Source organism: Nicotiana sylvestris, chromosome 6 (assembly GCF_000393655.2).
Source record: "Nicotiana sylvestris chromosome 6, ASM39365v2, whole genome shotgun sequence".
NCBI classification, from domain to species: Eukaryota; Viridiplantae; Streptophyta; class Magnoliopsida; order Solanales; family Solanaceae; genus Nicotiana; species Nicotiana sylvestris.
Window position 1 is genome coordinate 4043838 of NC_091062.1, and position 19949 is coordinate 4063786.

At 37.0% G+C, this 19949-nt stretch overlaps 2 protein-coding genes and 1 long non-coding RNA gene across 3 annotated transcripts; 1 reads left to right on the top strand and 2 right to left on the bottom strand.

Annotated features, from left to right (window-relative positions):
• The first annotated feature begins 6154 nt into the window (after positions 1–6154).
• Positions 6155–6837, top strand: LOC104242913 (uncharacterized). The gene is made up of 3 exons (XR_011400333.1): positions 6155–6188; positions 6267–6366; positions 6661–6837. It is a non-coding gene; the product is annotated as an uncharacterized lncRNA (long non-coding RNA).
• Positions 6838–8534: 1697 nt separating this feature from the next.
• LOC138868166 (putative late blight resistance protein homolog R1A-3) lies at positions 8535–10122 on the bottom strand. The gene is made up of 2 exons (XM_070147978.1): positions 9313–10122; positions 8535–8678 (listed from the first exon to the last, which is right to left on the bottom strand). The coding sequence occupies exons 1-2, from the start codon at positions 10120–10122 to the stop codon at positions 8535–8537; spliced, it is 954 nt and encodes a 317-aa protein (XP_070004079.1).
• Positions 10123–10691: 569 nt separating this feature from the next.
• LOC104242914 (putative late blight resistance protein homolog R1B-14) lies at positions 10692–12090 on the bottom strand. The gene is made up of 2 exons (XM_070147967.1): positions 11494–12090; positions 10692–11406 (listed from the first exon to the last, which is right to left on the bottom strand). Exons 1-2 carry the CDS (start codon positions 12020–12022, stop codon positions 10775–10777), a joined length of 1161 nt encoding a protein of 386 aa, XP_070004068.1. The 5' UTR covers positions 12023–12090; the 3' UTR covers positions 10692–10774.
• Positions 12091–19949: the final 7859 nt, after the last annotated feature.

Genomic DNA, 19949 nt, shown 5'->3' on the forward strand with positions numbered 1-19949 from the left:
AGTTACTTTAAATGGCACAAATTATGTCATTTGGAAGGGCAAAATGGAAAATTACTCTATGTCAAGAATTTTCATCAACTTGTTTTCGCCATTATAAAGCCTGATAATAAATCAGATGAAGAGTGGAATTTGTTACACAGGTAGGTTTGCGGCTTTATTAGACAGTGGGTTGACGATATTGTTTTGAACCATATTTCTGGGGAGACACATGCTCGGACCCTATGAGAGCACCTTGAAAGTTTGTATGCTCGGAAAACTGGAAACAACAAGATGTTTCTGATAAAGTAGATGTTGGGTTTAAAATACCATGATGGTTCCACGATGACAGATCATTTGAATAATTTTCAGGGGATCATGAACCAGTTATCTGCTATGAGCATTAAATTTGATGAAGAAATTCAAGGCCTGTTTCTACTTGGTTCCCTACCAGATTCTTGGAAAATTCTTAAAACTTCATTATCAAATTCTGCTCTGGATGGTGTGATATCAATGGATCTTGCCAAGAGCAGCCTTTTAAATGAAGAGATGAGAAGAAAATCTCAGGGTTCCTCCTCATCAGATGTCTTGGTGACTGACTCTAGAGGGAGAAGCAAGAATTGGAGTTCTCAAAATAGAGAACAAAATAGAAGCAAATCCAGAAGCAGACTTAAAGATATTAAGTGCTATCATTGCGGGAAGAAAGGGCACACAAAGAAGTTCTGCCGGATTTTGAAAAAAGAGAATAGAGACAAGGAAGACAAGAAAGAAGATGACAATCATGTGGCCACCGTCACTACAGAAGATCTTGTTATAGTGCTTGATGCAGATCTGATAAATATTGCTTGTGATGAGTCAAGCTGGGTTGTGGACAGTGGTGCCGCATCTCATGTGACATCAAGGAAGGAGTTTTTTTCATCCTATACTCAGGGTGACTTTGGAACTTTGAGTATGGGTAATGAGACTGTATCTAGGGTGGCTGGTGTTGGAACGATTTGTTTGGAAACTAGCATTGGAACTAAACTAGTTTTAAACAATGTAAATCATGCACCTGATGTTCATTTGCACTTGATCTCTTTTGGTGTTTTGGATGATGAGGGATATGTCAGTACCAATGGTGCTGGAAAGTGGAAGCAAACTAAGGGCTCCATAATTGTGGCTCGTGGGGAAAAGCGTCGTGGTCTATACTAGACTACGGCTTCTACCTATGTTGATACGGTGAATGCCGTTGAGAGCCATAACTCTTCAACGTTATGGCATAAGAGGCTTAGCCACATTAGCGAGAAAGGACTAAATGTTCTGGCCAAGAAGAAATTGTTGTCAAATTTTGAAAGTGCAAAATTAGAAAAATGTGAGCACTGCTTGGCTGGAAAACAAAAAAGAGTTTCTTTCCAGTCTCATCCTCCTTCAAGAAAGACAGAATTGCTTGAGTTGGTGCATTCAGATTTATGTGGTCCAATGAAGACAAGAACTTTGGGTGGTGCACTTTATTTTGCTACCTTTATTGATGATTGTTTAAGGAAACTTTGGGTCTACATCTTGAAGACTAAAGACCAAGTGTTGGGTGTCTTTAAGCATTTTCAGGCTTCAGTTGAAAGAGAAACTGGAAAGAAGCTGAAGTGTATTCGTACTGATAACGGTGGTGAATATTGTGGACCGTTTGACGAATATTGCAAACAACAGGGTATCAAACACCAGAAGACTCCTCCTAGGACTCCTCAACTTAATGGTTTAGCAGAAAGGATGAATAGGACCTTGATGGAAAGAGTCAGATGTTTGCTTTCTGAAGCAAAGTTGCCGAATTCCTTTTGGGGTGAGGCTTTGTTGACCGCCGCACATGTTATTAATCTATCCACTGCGGTTGCTTTGCAAAGTGATGTTCCAAACAGAGTTTTGTATGACAAGGATGTTTCCTATGACCACTTGAAAATGTTTGGTTGCAAAGCTTTTGTACATGTGCCTAAAGATGAGAGGTCAAAATTAACTGCCAAGAGAAGGCAGTGCATCTTCATTGGTTATGGCCTTGATGAGTTTGGTTATAGGCTATATGATCCAATTGAGAAGAAGGTCGTGAGAAGCCGTGATGTTATCTTTAGGGAGGATCAAACCATTGAAGATATTAACAAAGCGGAGAAGCTAAAATATCTAAGTTCTGAAGGTTTAGTTAATCTTGATCAAGTTCTTCATACAAATGCGGATGATGTTGGTGGGCTCAATGATAATGGTGATGCCCAGAATCATATTCCATATCAGCATATTGATGGTGATAGTGATAACAATGCTAATGTTGATGAGGTAGATGCTCCTACTCAAGAAGCTGTGGACGAGTTAGATATTCCACTCAGGAGGTCTTCTAGACCTCGTACTCCTTCCTCCCGTTATTCACCCAATGAGTATGTATTACTCACTGATCGGGGAGAACTTGAATGTTATGCGGAGGCCATAGAAGATGAGCACAAGGATCAATGGATTGAAGCCATGCAAGATGAGATGAAATCTTTGCATGAGAACCATACTTATGAGTTGGTGAAATTGCCTAAGGGCATGAGAGCTTTAAAGAACAAGTGGGTGTTCAAAGTTAAAGCTGAAGAACATATTTTGAAGCGCAAATACAAAGCTAGATTGGTTGTCAAGGGATTTGGTCAAAGGAAATGTATTGACTTTGACGCAATATTTTCTCCTGTCGTGAAAATGTCCTCCATTCGGACAGTTCTTGGTTTGACTGTCAGTCTTGATTTGGAGATTGAGCAGATGGATGTGAAGACTGCTTTTCTTCACAGTGACTTAGAAGAGGAGATTTATATGGAACAACCTGAAGGCTTCAAGGCAAAAGGTAAAAAAAATCTTGTATGCAAACTTAAGAAGAGTCTATATGGATTGAAGCAAGCTCCGAGACAGTGGTACAAGAAATTTGAGTCTGTTATGGGGGAGCAAGGCTACAAGAAGACTTCTTCAGATCACTGTGTGTTTGTACAAAGATTTTCTGATGACGATTTTATCATCCTCTTGCTATATGTGGATGATATGTTGATTGTGGGTAGGAATGCTTCTAAGATTGACGAGTTGAAGAAACAGTTGTATAAGTCTTTTGCAATGAAAGACTTGGGTCATGCTAAGCAGATTTTGGGCATGAGAATTACTCGTTCGAGAAACGAAAGGAAGCTTTACTTGTCACAGGAGAAGTACATAGAATGTGTACTGGAGCGCTTCAAAATGAAAAGTGCTAAGTTGGTTCGCACATCCCTTCCTGGTCATTTGAAGTTGAGCAAGAAGATGTGTCCAACAACAACGGAAGAAAAAGAGAGAATGGCCAAGATTCCTTATTCCTCTGCCATCGGAAGTTTGATGTATGCAATGGTATGCACTCGACCAGATATTGCTCATGCAGTCGGTGTTGTTAGCAGATTTCTCGAAAATCCAGGAAAAGAGCATTGGGATGCTGTAAAGTGGATACTCAGGTATCTAAGAGGAAGCTCACATGAATGCTTATGTTTTGGAGGATCAAATCCAATTTTGAAGGGCTATACAGATTCTGATATGACAGGTGACCTTGATAACAGAAAATCCACTACTGGATATTTATTTACTTTTTCAGGGGGAGCTATATCATGGCAGTCGAAGCTGCAGAAGCGTGTAGCACTATCTACAACTGAAGTGGAGTATATTGCGGCTACTGAAGCTGGCAAAGAGATGATATGGCTCAAGAGATTTCTTCAAGAACTTGGATTGTGATAGATGGAGTATGTTGTCTATTATGACAGTCAGAGTGCAATAGACCTGAGCAAAAACTCCATGTACCATGCGAGAACAAAACACATTGACGTCAGATATCATTGGATTCTTGAGCAAGTGGAGAACAAATCACTTCAAGTCAAAAAGATTCACACGAATGAAAATCCTGCAGATATGTTGACCAAGGTGGTACCAAGAGACAAGTTCGAGCTATGCAAAGAACTTATCGGCATGCACTCAAACTAGAAGATAGTGCTACCTCCTCTAGATGAATGAGACTGGAGGGGGAGATTGATATCGAATCTCATTCAAATGTTGGTAGCCAATTTTGTTGACTTGGTTTGGTTTGGTAGTCAACCTTGTTGAATTAGTATAATTTGGTAGCAAATTTTATTGACTTGATTTGGTTTGGTAGCCAACCTTGTTGAAATTGTAAAAAGGGTGTGTACATTGTCAAATATTGTAGGCTTTAGAGAGTGATGTTTTGGCTATAAAAGGAGAGCCTTAACTCTCATTTCTACACACCAACAAAGATAGAAAAGAGAGAGCAAGGTATTCCATAAACTATAAGAAAATAGTTTGTAAAGAAAAATAGAATGTGAGAGATATTGTAGTGAGGTGGAAAAAACAAAAGAGTGTTTATATCTTTTGAGGGTGTAGTGGTCTTAGGAGTATTTTTACTTGTTACTACACAGTGTAAAATTCCTCTCTATAGTGATTTCAGTTGCTCTTCTTGGCCGTGTTTTTTTCCCTTATTCAGAAGAGTTTTACGTAAAATCTTGGTGTCATTATTGCTGTATTTCTATTCTTGCTGATTTAACCATAACTTAGTGTTCTGCGTTTATCACTAATACCGTGAATACTATTTTTACGGGGTTTATTCCCAACACTTAACTTATTAAAGAAGGTTATTTTTCTATTATCAAAGTTACTGTATTCAGCTTGCTATAAAGAGTTATATGTTGTAGCAGATTTTTACTGTTGGAACGATTTCACAGGAAACAATTTTTTTAAAAAATACTTAACACTTTACTTTGGAAATGTATAGTTTGGATTACAAAAAGTATTTGTATTTATACAAAAAAAATGATTACATAATAGGGAAATGTATAGGTACTATCTGCAGGCTTTTATACTTAAACTTTCCTGGAACTCTAAACTTCCTTTCATATTATCACTAGAAAGTTTGGCGATTCTGCAATTAAGGGTCCTCTGTTTGGACTGGAATTACTTACGTTATCATGAGCCTACAGAAAAAAGTTTGGTTTTGAAAAATTTGCAACGTCTGTCCGGATGGAATCCTTGGTATTGTATTGGGTCTCTCTTTAGACTATTTCCCAATTTAAAGAAGTTGCAAATACATGGCACCCGCGAAGACTTTCATGGTCACAAAGACCTCTATGATTTTCGCTACTTAGATCAGCTCGAGGAATTCGAATTTTATCAGTCTTATCCAGACACATTTGCTTGTGATTAGCATACTGCTCCAATCCTTTGGATACCATCTATTTACACCAATCATTAACATGTGTATTCCCAAGGGCTGTATTTCGTCATCTGAAAACATTCAGAAGAGGTACATGTAGCTTCATGTAATACTATTTCAGGAGAGATACATGTCCAGTTGTAATATGATCTCTGATCTAGATTATTGAACTTTCAATACTAGCTGGAGGGTGGTCGGTACTGACTGGGAGAGCATGGATAAGATTTTGTTTTCTCATCCTTCTGCTGTAATGTGTGAGAGATTCAGAGGCTTACTTGGTATTAGTGATTCGTTGATGCAGCGTATGCATATTTCGGAATGTCATCTATAGTTCTATTGGAGGACTAGATGAGTTAACGCTGTCTGTGCTTGGGCAAAATATGCTATTTATCTTGTAATTCCCGTATATATCATTCAATGTCAATAGGCTTCCTTCTGATTCATGTTTAAGTTTCTCATTGAGTGTCAATGAACTTCCTATTAGTACAACTCCATCGGTCCAACTCTATGTGTTTTGGTCTATCTTACTTTCGGTTGCTGATAGAAAAGGCAGATCTTTCGCACCAGCCCTGATGCACTGATGATAGTACATAATATCTCCTTGGAAATTTCCTTAATTCCAGGACACAAAATAGATCCTGTGGGTGGTCAAATCTTAGGAATTGCAGTTAGTTTTTATTCCATTAAACGCTGATACAAAAAATAAATTCTCTTTGCCGTCAAATATTGGATATACAGTCGTATGCTTAGTCTTACCTGCAATTCTTGTGCTAACTGGATCTACATTGCTCAGAGGTGAATAATTATCATGCATAAAATCTCTGTAGTAAGCTAATTAGAGTAATATTTTGATTGGTCCCTCTGCTCACATCATTTTATATTCCAGGAGGTATATCGCAATGGTGAAGATGTGCCAGATTATTAGAGATAGGAATAAACTGATGACACTATTACTTTTACTGATGAATATTATCCTTGTCCATTTTCAGGACAGGTATTGTTGCTAATACATTTTTTCTTTCTTTCATGGTTATGCAAATTCTGCTTGCTTACCTTCAATTGGGCGTTGCAGTTCTTTTGAATGTGGCACCAAACCATACGCAAAAGACGACTTGTATTTGCTTTGTGGAAAGTTAATCTCAGCTTTGGAGAGGCTTGAACTTCTAAGCGAGGTATGCTAACTAAAACTCCTCTCCTTCCCTGCACCCTAAACAATATAAAATTCTGATATTTAAGTGGAGAAGGGTAGAAGGGCGGACCCATTATTCATTGAGTTTCGAACCGCGCGCCATTGGCCCTTGAGGATTCTCAAAAAAGACTAAAATGCTTGTGCAAATTCTCTTGTTCAGCCATGTTTAGCAATATTTAAACTTTGTAACCTGCATGCTAATGCTTGTTATAATTGTCTCTTTGTCCTTAATTATGGGAATTTAGCATTTCATTTTTGATCCTTCATTTGTCTGCAGGATAAAACGGGTCATGACCTTAAGGTGTTCCGAAGATTTGCTAGTTCTGTGAAAGAAATATCGATTCAGAAGTCACCTGTTTGAGTAGAGATCTTGTTCATTCTTTTTCTTTTCTAAATTTTAGCATAGTTAGGATGAGTTTGGATGTCGTTTAAATGTAATTGTATATCGTCTTTTATCCAGTATCGGTCTTGTAATTTTTTTAATCCTCCAATCAGTTGTACATATTGTATATCATACAACTTGCTGTAATGTGCAATTTAGTATTTTCCATTTCAATGGAGTTTTATTTTGTTTGTTCTAAATTTTTTCACATTAAAATTGAATTATTATGATGTATTTTCCAAATGCTGTATGAAATTTATTATTGACGACATAGTAATTTTATTGGAGTTGGGCGGTGGTGTTGCGAGTTTTCTAGTGATTATGGTGAATGATTCCTAGGTTGCAGGTAGTGGCGAAATCAGAAATTCGAATAAGGAGATTAGAGAAACAATACACTAAAAGTTTTCTTAATATAAAGGGAATTTTATAAGGTTTATGTATATTTAAAATTATTTTTCTCTAAAAATGCAATATAATTTTCCGGTGAAAAGGATTCAATTGAACCCATTCACCGTACATAGCTCTGCCACTGAATGTAGTTGTCTGGTGAATATTTGATGAAGCTTAGAGGAAAAATGGGTACTCCTGTATTAATGGCGTGACTCAATTGATTTTGTACTCTATTATATTATTTTTAGTTTTATGTCAAATCTTTCAAGAGATTTTTGTTTTTACATGTAAGAGATCAAAGAATAAAATACAAGAGTGTTTGGAGGATCCAATAAAATACTTAAGGTGGTACCGTCATAATAAAATGGTTAAAATTTGGTGGGTGGAGGTAGTGTTTGTTAGGGAGAAAATGGTTACGAGAGTGAGTAATCGAAAAAGTCAACTATTTCTCAAAGATTGCTGGTATTTGAATTCAATTCCCCCAGATTTTGCAGATATAATCACACTTGCTCTTAGTTAATATATTTTCAGTTTGATTAGACAACTGTTATACACAATATCGACTTTTTACAGCTATGTAGTACAAATGTACAATCGATTGTATTATAGGGATTTTTACACAAATAGCCGGTCATATCCATTGTTTATTTTTTACAGTCATATACATGGATTATACAATAATTATACATATATAATACACAAATTATGTATATATTATAGGCAAAATGACATCTTGGTCACTTAAACTTGCACCCAATTGCCAACCGATAAATAAAATTATAATATTCTCATTTGAACACTTCTACTTGATCAAAACCCATATTTTAAACACCTCCATCAGAGCGTGAACCTCAACTGCACTGACAAGGATTACACGTCATATGACAAGGTGTAATTTGTGGGTCCCACATCAATCGAGAAAAGGAAAGAAAAGAAGAGAACTTAAGGAGGAATTGGGGGAGGTGAAGGGATCGGGAATAATGGGGGTGGGAATACCAAAAAGGGGAAAGAAAGAGGGAGGGGTCAAATGAAGGGGGAATGGGGAGGGGTTAAAAGGTAGGGGAATTACAGTTTTTTTTCATTTTCCTTTTTTGTTTTTTTAAGTTTGTGTTTTTGTCTATTTCAAATGAAGGGGGAATGGGGAATAAGTTTGTGTTTGTGTTTGTGTTAAAGTCAGATTCTTATTTGTGATCACATATTTTCCCAAGACATTATATCTTCTTGAGTAGTTCTTAATCTTTAAAGCACAAAAGAGATAATGTTGATGGCCAAATTTATGAAGTATAATCGTGATTAATTTTATTTTTATTGATCTTGAGAAAGATCAAAGCAACTGTACCAATGACATTTTCATTTGATATTTCAATTCCTCAAGCTGATCAATATGTTTCTTCTTCTTCATCGTCTTCCTCTTCCTCTTCTTCGTCTTCTTCCTCTTCCTCTTCTTCATCGTCTTCCTCTTCCTCTTCCTCTTCTTTGTCGTCTTCCTCTTCCTCTTCCTCTATAGGCTTGAACTCGAGCTCCTGTTATATAAGGAACTTTTTAATCAAAAATTCAAAATCCCCCTCACTTCATTACCACATACTTGCAACTTCTTTAGATCGCAAAGCAGTCTAAAGAAAGATATAAGAATTACATATTTGTCTTGGTTTTCTTACCATGTTTGATTTTCCTATCTCTTGAAAAACATGACAACATATTTACAATAATTGGGTTTTTCGTCTTTTAGAAGGAATTAAACCACGTTAAATATTTGTGTTTCTTTTGGTATATTTCTCTTTTATTGTCTCATTTATGGTCTTTAGGATTTGTTGAACTAACTTCCACTTGACACATAATAATTTCAAATCCTAACAGAAAAACTTTCATAACCAAACTTTTCACTGTCAAAATGAGTGATCATAATAAATGGATCACTCTTGACCTAAAAAACCCATGGATATTCAATTTGAGCATTTCAAGATTGGGAAAATTTATCAAGCACGTCATGTCACATGTAAACTAACTAGTGATTGGTTAATGAGGTTTCTATCCTAATTTGGACAGAAAACAAAACTGATCTCTACAGAGATTTCTATATATGGTAATTTAAATGGAGTAATGGTTAAAAGTAAATGAATGATATAAGAATTAAATTTAAGGAAGAAGATGTCTTACTATATGGACCACAAGGGAGGAACTACCATAGTTGTCTAGCATGTCCTGTTGAATTTGCTTGGCAGAATTCCCAACAGATTCTGCACAACTCCATACAACAATATGAGCAAGTGTGGTTATATCTGCAAAATCTCGAGGGATTGAATCCAAAGAATAACAACCTCCAATAACTAATCGTTCAAGGCATGGAAAGTGATGACAACTAGCTCTCCAGTACTGAAAATCCACTTCTTCAAGGTACAAGAACTTCAACCGAGGAAAACCGTGGTCCGCTACTTCCCACTCTTTGCCTTTACAGGCATTAACTATTAGTTTAAGAACCTCGAGTTTGGGCAATTTACCAACAATGCTCAAATTCTTCCAGCACAAACAAGTGTTAAAAAGAGTTAATGTCTTCAGATTTTGTGGAAAAGCATCCGGAGGAGGTAGGAGCCAAGGTGGAACAACATCTGGAGGAGTTGGACCTCGCATTTTCAGAAACCTCAGAGGATCTTGTGGAGTAGCACCTGAAGGTGTAATGCTTTCTAGAAAGCAAGCATGATAATCTGCATGAGACATACAAAATCCCAATTCTTCGAGTTGATCTAAGCAACGAAAATCATAGAGGTCCTTGCGACTACGGAAGTCTTCTTCAACACCCCATATTTGCAACACCTTTAAATTGGGAAATAGTCTGAAGAAAGATCCAGTACAATACCAAGGATTCCACATTGAGAGATATCGCAAATTTTTCAGAACCAAACTGTTATCTGTAAGCTCATGATAATACAAGTAATTCCAGCCCAAACAGAGGTGCCTCAGTTGTGGCATAGTCAAAATTTCCGATGGTAATATCAAAGGATGTCGTGGAGCCTCGTAACATGGCTGACCAAGAATAAATGTTTCTAAATAACATAGTCTAGATATGGAAGAAGGAATGTCTATTGACGAGGGAGTCTCTTTTCCTAGATAGTAATGCAGGAAAGACGCAAAGCTAGGTATCTCAAGTGAATTAGATCTAGTATCCCACTAGGAAAAACAATAAAGTTCATTAAAGCAAGATCTAGTACTCTTAATAGCTTAAAAGGCAACAACTCTGACATGAACCCCGACTTACTATTGAAAAAGAAAACAGAACGAGCCTCATTATTAGGACATCTAGCCAATTTTTTCACAATAATACGGTAGTTCAATTGGGTACTGGTCCGACCTCGACTATTTGAGGAAAAATGAATGGATAGTGCACATGGATTTTGATCATTCTTTTCTCCAATAAAATTCACAATATTCATGTTTCGAGCTTCCTTCAGGCAGAGTTCACGGATCACGTTATGTATTCTACAAAACTTCGTCCCTTCATAAAATTTCTCATCATGGATGGAAAGTAAACTTCTATCTATTAAATCTTGTAGACATTTTTCTGCCACTTCTTCTATACTTTTCATCTCTTCTACCTTCAAAAATCCCTCTGCTGCCCATAATGTCAAGAGTTTATTGACATAAATCTTTCATCCTCTGGGAAGATTGCAAAATACAGAAAACATGCTTTTAGGTAATGTGGCAAGTGATGGTAACTCAAAGCAAGCACTCTCATGCATTGGACGTCAACATCAGTGCTTACCATTGAACTTACTTTCTCGGAAACACTTTGCCACTCATCCAATGCTTTACCAATTTTGGAGAGAAGTCCAGCAATCACAGTAATTGCAAGAGGTAATCCTCCGCATTTTAATGCAATTCCTTTTCCAATTTTTTCAAATTCAGAAGAGAAACAATCTTTCTCGAAGACCTTTTTGTACAGTAAATCCCAACTTTCATTAAAATCTAAAAGACGCATTTGACAAGGAGGATTACCTGAGCTAGCATATTTAGCTACTTCCACATTCCGAGTGGTTAAGAGTATTCGGCTTCCATTGGTGTAGTCCGGGAAACATAACTTTATATTATCCCAAGCTTCTGAAGTCCATATGTCATCAATGAGGATCAAGTATCTCCTGCCTTTTAGAAGCTTTTGCAGTTGGTCTGCTAGTTGGCCATCATCTTGCTCGAAATATTCATTAGTCCTTCCACTTATAGAAGAAAGAAGTCCTAGTAGTACATTTCTCGCGCAATACTCTTGTGAAACAATAATTTTTGCACGAATGTCAAAGTGAGACATAATGAATGGATCAGTGTAAAGCTTGTTAGCTAAAGTTGTCTTACCGATGCCGCCCATCCCTACAATCGAGACAACTTCTAGTTCACTTGATCCTCTTGCAAGTCGATCCTGCATCATCTCGAACTCACTTTCATGGCCAACCATAATATTCTCGGGCTCTACAGCACGTTCAGGTATACTGGCTAGAGAAAACTTTTGTGCTTTCAAACCTTTGATGTTAGTGTACCAGTCCCGTATCGCCATCCACTGCTTCATGATGGAATCAATGCGTTCTACTGCTTGTTCCAAGCAACAACAGAGTTTCCAGAAAGCGTTGCTCCGTAAAGTTGGTGTTTTTGAATCAAGAACTTTTATTGATCTCGAGTCAATCTTATCTTCTGCATTGAATACTACCTCTTTGATTTCAGCTTCCAAGCTTGTCAGCGCTTCAATATCCTCTGTTATATTACAGGGTTTCTCCATAATAGATCTCAAGGATTCAAGTTTCTCATAGAATGACAGCAAATTACATCCAGTAAGTTGCATTGATTGATTTATGGTGCTCATAAAAGAAGTAATAGCAGCATAAGCCATAATTATGTGTGATAAAAATAGGAATGTTTCTGCAGAGAGAAGAAGTAGAATATCTCGCAGTGTGTATGTGATGCAATTGGGAGTTTGTGCATAAAGAAAAAGGCAGAACCTCTTTGTGTTGTGTAATTTCTACAAGTTGGTAATTTCTCAATTTTAAAAACAGAAAGTGGAAAGGTCTTTCTTTTGTTTATTGAAATCACAAGAAAAAGGCAGAACCTCTTTTGTTTAAAAACATTGCTTTATATTCCAGCTGGAAAGCTCCACTCTCCACCATAGGCATTATTGGAGTAAAATTGACGGAAGACTTCCATTATGCCAAAAGCTACAATATTTTACTATCCAATTTCCTGCTCAGCTCCAAGAAATCAGCACAAAAGCCAGTAATTGAGGATGGTATGTGTCACGCCCCGATCTCGGGGAGCGGGACCGGCGATCAACCAAAATACCCGACCGAGCAAGCCTGTTAGATTTCCTTCGACCCGACTCGCCCAAAAATAAAGAGAAGATACATTTCATTGATTAAACACCAAAACGATTCCATAAACAACCCCAAATCCATTACCATTGGTTACTCTAAGTCTCAAAATACAAATACCTTCATAGTTTGAAGTGGAACATGTAATACACATACAACATTAGTAACTTGACTTTTCCGACACCAATACACAACCCACACTATGTTTACGGAGCCTCTAATAGATACAAAAAAGTATAATGATAGTGCCGGCAACAAGGCTCCAGCTATACCTCAAAACATAATACACACGGAACAAAAGATGCATGACCAAGAAATGAAGTAGAGCTCACCAAGTCAGGTGGGAAGAGGGTGTACCGCTATCACTGATATGTGACTACCCGGCCGGTCATCTTAAGAATTAATGACCCGATCCCCTATTGACTGCTTTCTCCATGTTTATTTCTGCTATTTTGATTTGCAGGGATGTTCGGTTTTGAGTTTCGGAGAGTTTTGGGGCACTTAGTCCCTAAATGAGAGCTTAAGTATTGGAAATTTGACCGTAGTCGGAACAGTGTAAAGACGGACTTCGAATACAATTTCGATGGTTCCGTTAGCTCCGTTGGGTAATTTCGGGCTTAGGGGCATGTTCGGATTGTGTATTGGATATCCGTAGCTAATTTAGCTTGAGATGCCGAAAAGTCGAATTTTGAAGTTTTCGATTCGATAGTGAAATTTTGATCCGAGGATTGGATTGGAATTCCGGAAGTTGGAGTAGCTTCGTAGTGTTGAATGTGACGTGTGTGCAAAATTTCAGGTTATTCGGACGAGATTTGATAGACTTTTTGATTGAAAGCGTAAATTTAGAGTTTCTGGAGTTCTTAGGCTTGAATCCGTGGTTGATTCGTCATTTCAATGTTGTTTTAGGTGTTCTAAGGATTGATATAAATTTGGATAGTGACATATGACTTGTTCGTGCGTTTGGTTGAGGTCTCGGGGGCCTCAGGATAATTTCGGGTGATTAATTGTATGATAGTTGGTGGTGGTTGTGGGTGCCGACTAGGGTGGTTGTTAGTGGTGGTGTTGGTTATGGATAGTCGCTAGTAGTGATGGTGGCTAGCAATAACAGTTAATAATGACGGTTGGTGGTGGCCGCTAACAATTGTAGTGGATGATAGTAATAGCTAATGGTGGTTGTGGTTGATAGCTATGGTTGGCGATATATAATAATGGTTGATGTGCTGACTGTCGTTGTGACTATAGTTATGTAATAACGGTGGTTGGTAATAATAAATTGTGACAAGTGGCTAGTGGTGATGATTGTTGACTGCGATGATTCGACGGTGGTGGTTGTGATTGAGGATGGTATGTGATTGTGAGTGATGGGTAGTGATAGTTGATAATGATGGATGGTGGCCACCGTTGGTAGTGAAAGTCAATGATCAGTGGCAGAGCCACATTGAACCAAGAGGTGTCGCTTCGCTTGAAAATTACCTATATTGCTAGATAATTTTTTTTTATTTTATGTATATTTACTATACATTAACTCCTCTTGACTTTTTGATGTAACTAATTATATTTTGACATCCTTTGATGAAAATTTTGGCTCCACACTGTTAATGATAACATCTTAATGATTATATATATTACTAAGATTTTGTTATAGATTTTGATCAATGGCGGAGCCTGTTGTGTGTTTTATAATATGTACAACAAATTGGAAGATAAAAAATTATATAGGACAGAGACAGACACTACATAAAAGATAACATACAATTGAATTACAGGCCATCAAAATTCATCCGACCCGCTATGCTAAAATTTAGAAAGGAAAAAAAATTAGGAAGGAGATGGCCACTCAAATATGTGACTTTTGAATCGATATTTCTTTCAAAGAACTAGCTAATCTTCGAAACACCTTTAGGTCATGGCCTATTTTATCCTGCAAACAAATAAAGAATAAAAATGTAATTATGTCCCCAAAATAAAATAACAATTGAAAATTATAACAAGCAGTGCCATACAGGTATAAAAAGTTTAGATATCTATGAATTAGAGCTATATATTAATATTCGATGTTGCTTGTGTTTTTTTTTTTTTTACCATCTTGTTATTGCTAATGTTTTCCTGACTTCCACATTACTACATTTTCTTTCTATATATTGTTGTGATTATGCATGTACCGAAAGACGGACCAAATAAGACAATTTTTTATCCTTCATTTGTTAGGATAAAACAGGCCAGGACCTTAAGGTGTACCGAAGGTTAGCTAGTTCTCTGAAAGAAATATCGATTCAGAAGTTACCTGTTTGAGTGGACATCTTGTGAATTCTTTTTCTTTTCTAAATTTTGGCATAGGTAGGATGGGTTTGTTTTTTGGATGTCGTTTTAATGTAATTGTATATCATCTTTTATATAGTTTGTCCTGTAATTTTTTAATCCTCCATGTTGTTTTACATATTGTATATCACACAACTGGCTCTAATGTGCAATTTAGTAATTCCCATTTCAATGGAGTTCTGTTTTGTTCTTTCTAAATGTTTGTAAGTTAGAATTAGATTTTTGTGATGTCTTTCTAAATTTAATTATTTACAAGCTAAGGGAGTATTTTTATTGGAATTGGGCGGTGGTGTTACGAGTTTTCTAGTGATTATGATGAAATTTGAAGAAGGGGATTAGAGAAACGTTACACTAAAAGTTTTCTTAATATAAACGGAATTTTATAAGTTTTATGTATATTTAAAAATGTTTTTCTCTAAAGATGTTGTATAATTTTCGGCAAAGAGGACTCAATTGAACTCATTCTCCATACATAGCTCTGCCACTGAATGTAGTTGTCTGGTGAGTATTTGATGAAGCTTATAGGAAAAATGGGTACTCCTGTGAGTCAATTGATTTTGTAGTCTAAAATATTTGCACCATTTATTTTCTCCGAGCCATGTTAATTTACTATTGTTAAATGATTAAATGTGGTAGAATATGCATAAATTAACCATGATCATGTGAAAGAAGCTTATATATAAACCACATTTAATTTTGGTATACATATATTAAATTAACCACGGTCATGTAATTATACGGTGAATTAATGAGTGAGTCCCATGATTTTCGACTAATAAAAATGTTACCTGACAATGGTTTTGGTTCTCTTGTTCATTCTTGGCTTGCAATGACTTCCTAATACTAATGAAATCTTTTTACTCTGTTTGTATTAAGCATTGGAAGCACATGAAAAACGCACTTTGGACTTTGGACATAGCATACATCTATCTTGAGACAATTTTAAGGTTCCTTCCGACCTGTTTCTGCTAATCCTCATCCCAAACATTTGCTTAGCTTGTCCTAAGTCTTTCATTTCAAACTCCTTTGCCAGTTATTGCTTAACCAAATTGATCTCATTTATGCTAGATCCTGCAATTAGCATATCATCAACGTGCAACAGTAAAATAATATAGGATTCATCAAGATTTTTGATATAACAACAATGGTCCATCTCACATCGTGTGAAACCATTTTTATGCATGAATCCATCAAATTTCTTGTACCATTGTCGGGGAGCTTGTTTCAAACCATACAAACTCTTCTTCAACTTACACACAAGGTTTTCTTTACCAGAAACTTGAAAACCTTCAGGTTGCTTCATGTAGATGTCTTCTTCAAGGTCACCATGCAAGAAAGCAGTTTTAACATCTAGCTGCTCCAAATGCAAATTTTCTGCAGCTACGATACTTAGCACCAACTTGATAGTAGTTAATTTGACTACAGGAGAGAAGATCTCGGTGTAGTCCATTCCTTCCTTTTGCTGAAAGCCTTTTACTACTAATCGTGCTTTGTATCTCTTCTTACCATCATGCTCTTCCTTGACTCTGTACACCCACTTGTTCTGCAATGCCTTCTTTCCTTTTGGTAACTCCGTAAGTATCCATGTTTTATTCTTTTGAAGAGAATTCATCTCTTCTTTCATGGCTAGCTTCCACTTATCAGAGTCTATCACCTGCATTGCTTCAACAAAATGCTCTGGTTCTCCAGCATCAGTAAGAAGTAAATAGTGAAGAGAGAGAGTTAACCTATCTGGAGCATTCGTGACTCTTTTAGATCTCCTCAATGTAGGTTCATGAGTAACAGAATCCGAATTTGATTCAGGTCCTGATTCCAGATTTGGTTCTGCATTTAATTCTATCTCTAGTTCCGGTTCTGGTTCTGATCCAGGTTCGGCTTCTAGTTCTTCTTCAAATTCGGCTTCTGGTTCTTCATCTTCAATTTCAGAATCAGTTGTAATCCCTCTAGCCACTTCATTTTCTGAGATTTCTTCTAACTCAACTATCTCAGACATTGTCTGTTTGCTGGTGTTGGTTGGTTCTATTTCAAGCTTGTCCTTGTACATCACATTTTCATTAAATGTGACATTCATGTGTCTTAGGATCTTTCTATTCTGATCATCCCAAAACTGATAACCAAAATTATCATCACCATATCCAATAAAGAAACATTTTTTGGCTTTAGGATCAAGCTTATCTCTATTATTAGAGTTTACATGCACATAAGCAACACAACCAAAAAATTTCAGATGTGAGAGAGTTACCTTCTTTCCTGTCCATACCTTCTCAGAAATATCAAAATTCAGCGGTACAGAGGATCCCCTATTTATGAGGTAATCTGCCGTGTTAATAGCCTCAGCCCAAAAATACTTCGGCAATCCAGAATGTATTCTCATACTTCTGGCTCGTTCATTCAGGGTTCTGTTCATCCTCTCGCAACACCATTTTGTTCTGGTGTTCTAGGAACTGTCTTGATCATTCTGATCCCATTCTCCAAGCAAAATGCTTTGAACTCTTGGCTATCATATTCTCCTCCATTGTCAGACTTCAAACATTTTAACTTAAGACTTGTCTGATTTTCAACTTCAGCTTTCCATCTTTTAAAGGTAACAAACACATCAGATTTATTTTTCAGAAATAAACCCATACCTTTCTTGTAGAATCATCAATGAAGGTGACATAATAGCGTGAGCCTCCTAGAGAAGTTACAGGAGCTGGTCCCCACACATCTGTATGCACTAGTTCCAGCTTCTCTTTCTTTGGCGTCCTTCCCACATTTGAGAAACTAACTCTCTTTTGTTTCCCGTAAATGCAATCTTCGCACAAACCTAATTCAACATGTTTTAGGTTTGGCAACTTCTCTTTGGATGCCAAAAGCTTCATTCCCTTCTCACTCATATGCCCGAGCCTCCGATGCCACAATGTTGTATCATGACCATGATCAACTGTTGCTATAGTATCTCTTTCTATTGCAGTTGCATACAGTGTTCCCCTTTTGAAGCCTCGTGCCACAACCAAATTCCCTTTGGTTATCTTCCACAATCCGTTGCCGAATGTTGTTGTATATCCTTCATCGTCAATCTGATCCATAGATATCATATTTTTCTTGAGGCCAGGAACATGTCGTACATTTTGCAATTTCCATAGCGTGCCTTGTGAAGTCTTTATATGAACTTCACCTTTTCCGGCAATGTCGAGAGATTTGCCGTCTGCTAGATAAACTTTCCCAAATTTTCCAGCAATATAATTATGCAATAATTCTTTGCATGATGTAGAGTGAAAGGATACACCTGAGTCCAGAATCCAAGATTCGACTGGACTGTCTGCACAACAAATTAGTGCATCACCGACTTGTTCAACAATTATATTTGCTGAATTTTCTTCCTTCTTCTTCTTTGGTTCTCTACACTGGCTACTGTAGTGACCCTTTTTATCGCAATTCCAACAAGTAATGTCCTTGCGATTTTTTGGATTGTCCTCTTCTCCTTGACTTTGATCTGCCACGACCATAACTCTGTCCTCTTTGGTTGATTCTCCCCCTGCTTTCGGTACTAAAAGCAGATCCTGGGGAATCACTTGATTCTCTTCGGTGAATATCTTCACTTAGAACCAAGTCTCTAATATCATTCAATTTGAGTTTGGTACTTCTTGATGAACTGCTAACTGCAGTTACTGTTGCAGACCAACTCTCCGGTAGAGATGATAGTAGAATCAACGCCCTGATTTTGTCATCAATTGTTATATTAACAGAACTCAACTGAGTTAATATTGTATTAAACTCATTGATATGTTCTGTGACTGATCCACCTTCAATCATCTTTAAGTTGAACAATCGACGCATCAAATAGACTTTATTTGAAGCAGATGGCTTCTCGTACATATTTGATAACGCCTTCATCAGGCCTGCAGTGGTCTTCTCGTTAATGATGTTAAATGCCACATTTCGTGTTAGCGTCAAACGAATCACACCAAGAGCTTGGCGATCTAAAAGATCCCAATCCGCTTTGGCCATAGTCTCCGGTTTCACCTCGGTCAGAGGTAAGTGTAAATTTTTTTGGTACAAATAATCCTCTATTTGCATTTTCCAGAATCCAAAATCTTTGTCATTGAACTTGTCAATCTTAACCTTCCTTTCTTCCGATGCCATTTTTCACAAAAAAATTTATGTGAATAGTACGATGATCAATAGTGTCGCACTATTCTTGTGAATAGTACCTGCACCAATACTATACTTTTCTATCAGAAATACACTGTCTGTGCTCTGATACCAGTTGTTGGGAAGCATGTCAAGCTAATAGAAGGAAAATAATATTTAAGAGAGAAAAGCAATAAATTGCACAAGACAAGACAAGACAAGATTTACGTGGTTCGACAATTTTTGCATACTCCACGACCACACAAAGAATAGCTCTTTATTAATTGAAGAGAGAAAGAAGAAGTTTTGGGATGATCTACAAATGAAAACGTAGATCCCTATTTATAGGCATTTGAATGCCCTGCCGAGGTAAGCGCTTACATCATAAAAATGCCGATATAAGCGCTTACATCATAAGAATGTCGAGGTAAGCGCTTATATCACAAGAATGTCGAGGTAAGCGCTTATATCACAAGAATGTCGATGTAAGCGCTTACATCATATTTTCATCTCTTTTTGATTTTTCTTTCTTTTGTTTTGGCTACTTTCACATACAACAATAGGTTTGGTCCTATCACACAGAACCTTAAGAAATTAGCTTTTCGTGGGACTTATTTGCAGTGCAAGGATTTGAACATTGTTGGTAAGTTTCCCAAACTCGAGTCCCTTAAACTTCAAGGATTTGAACATTGAAGGGTACCCTTGCTTGACGTTCCTACTACTAAAAGATTTGGAGATTCAATACTGGAGAGCCAGTTGTGATCACTTTCCGCGCCTTGAACAACTATTTCTCAAAGGTTGCTGGTATTTGAATTCAATCACTCGAGATTTTGCAGATATAATCACACTTGCTCTAATTGATATAAGCGACTGTGAAAAAGCTATCGGGATTTCAGCCGAGCAGATTCAACAGGACATGCAAGACAAGTATGGAACATCTGTTGCTTGTATTTCTGCTTCAAAATTATATATGCCAAGGCTAAAGCTTGTTTGATCAGAATATTTAATTTAGTTAATGTA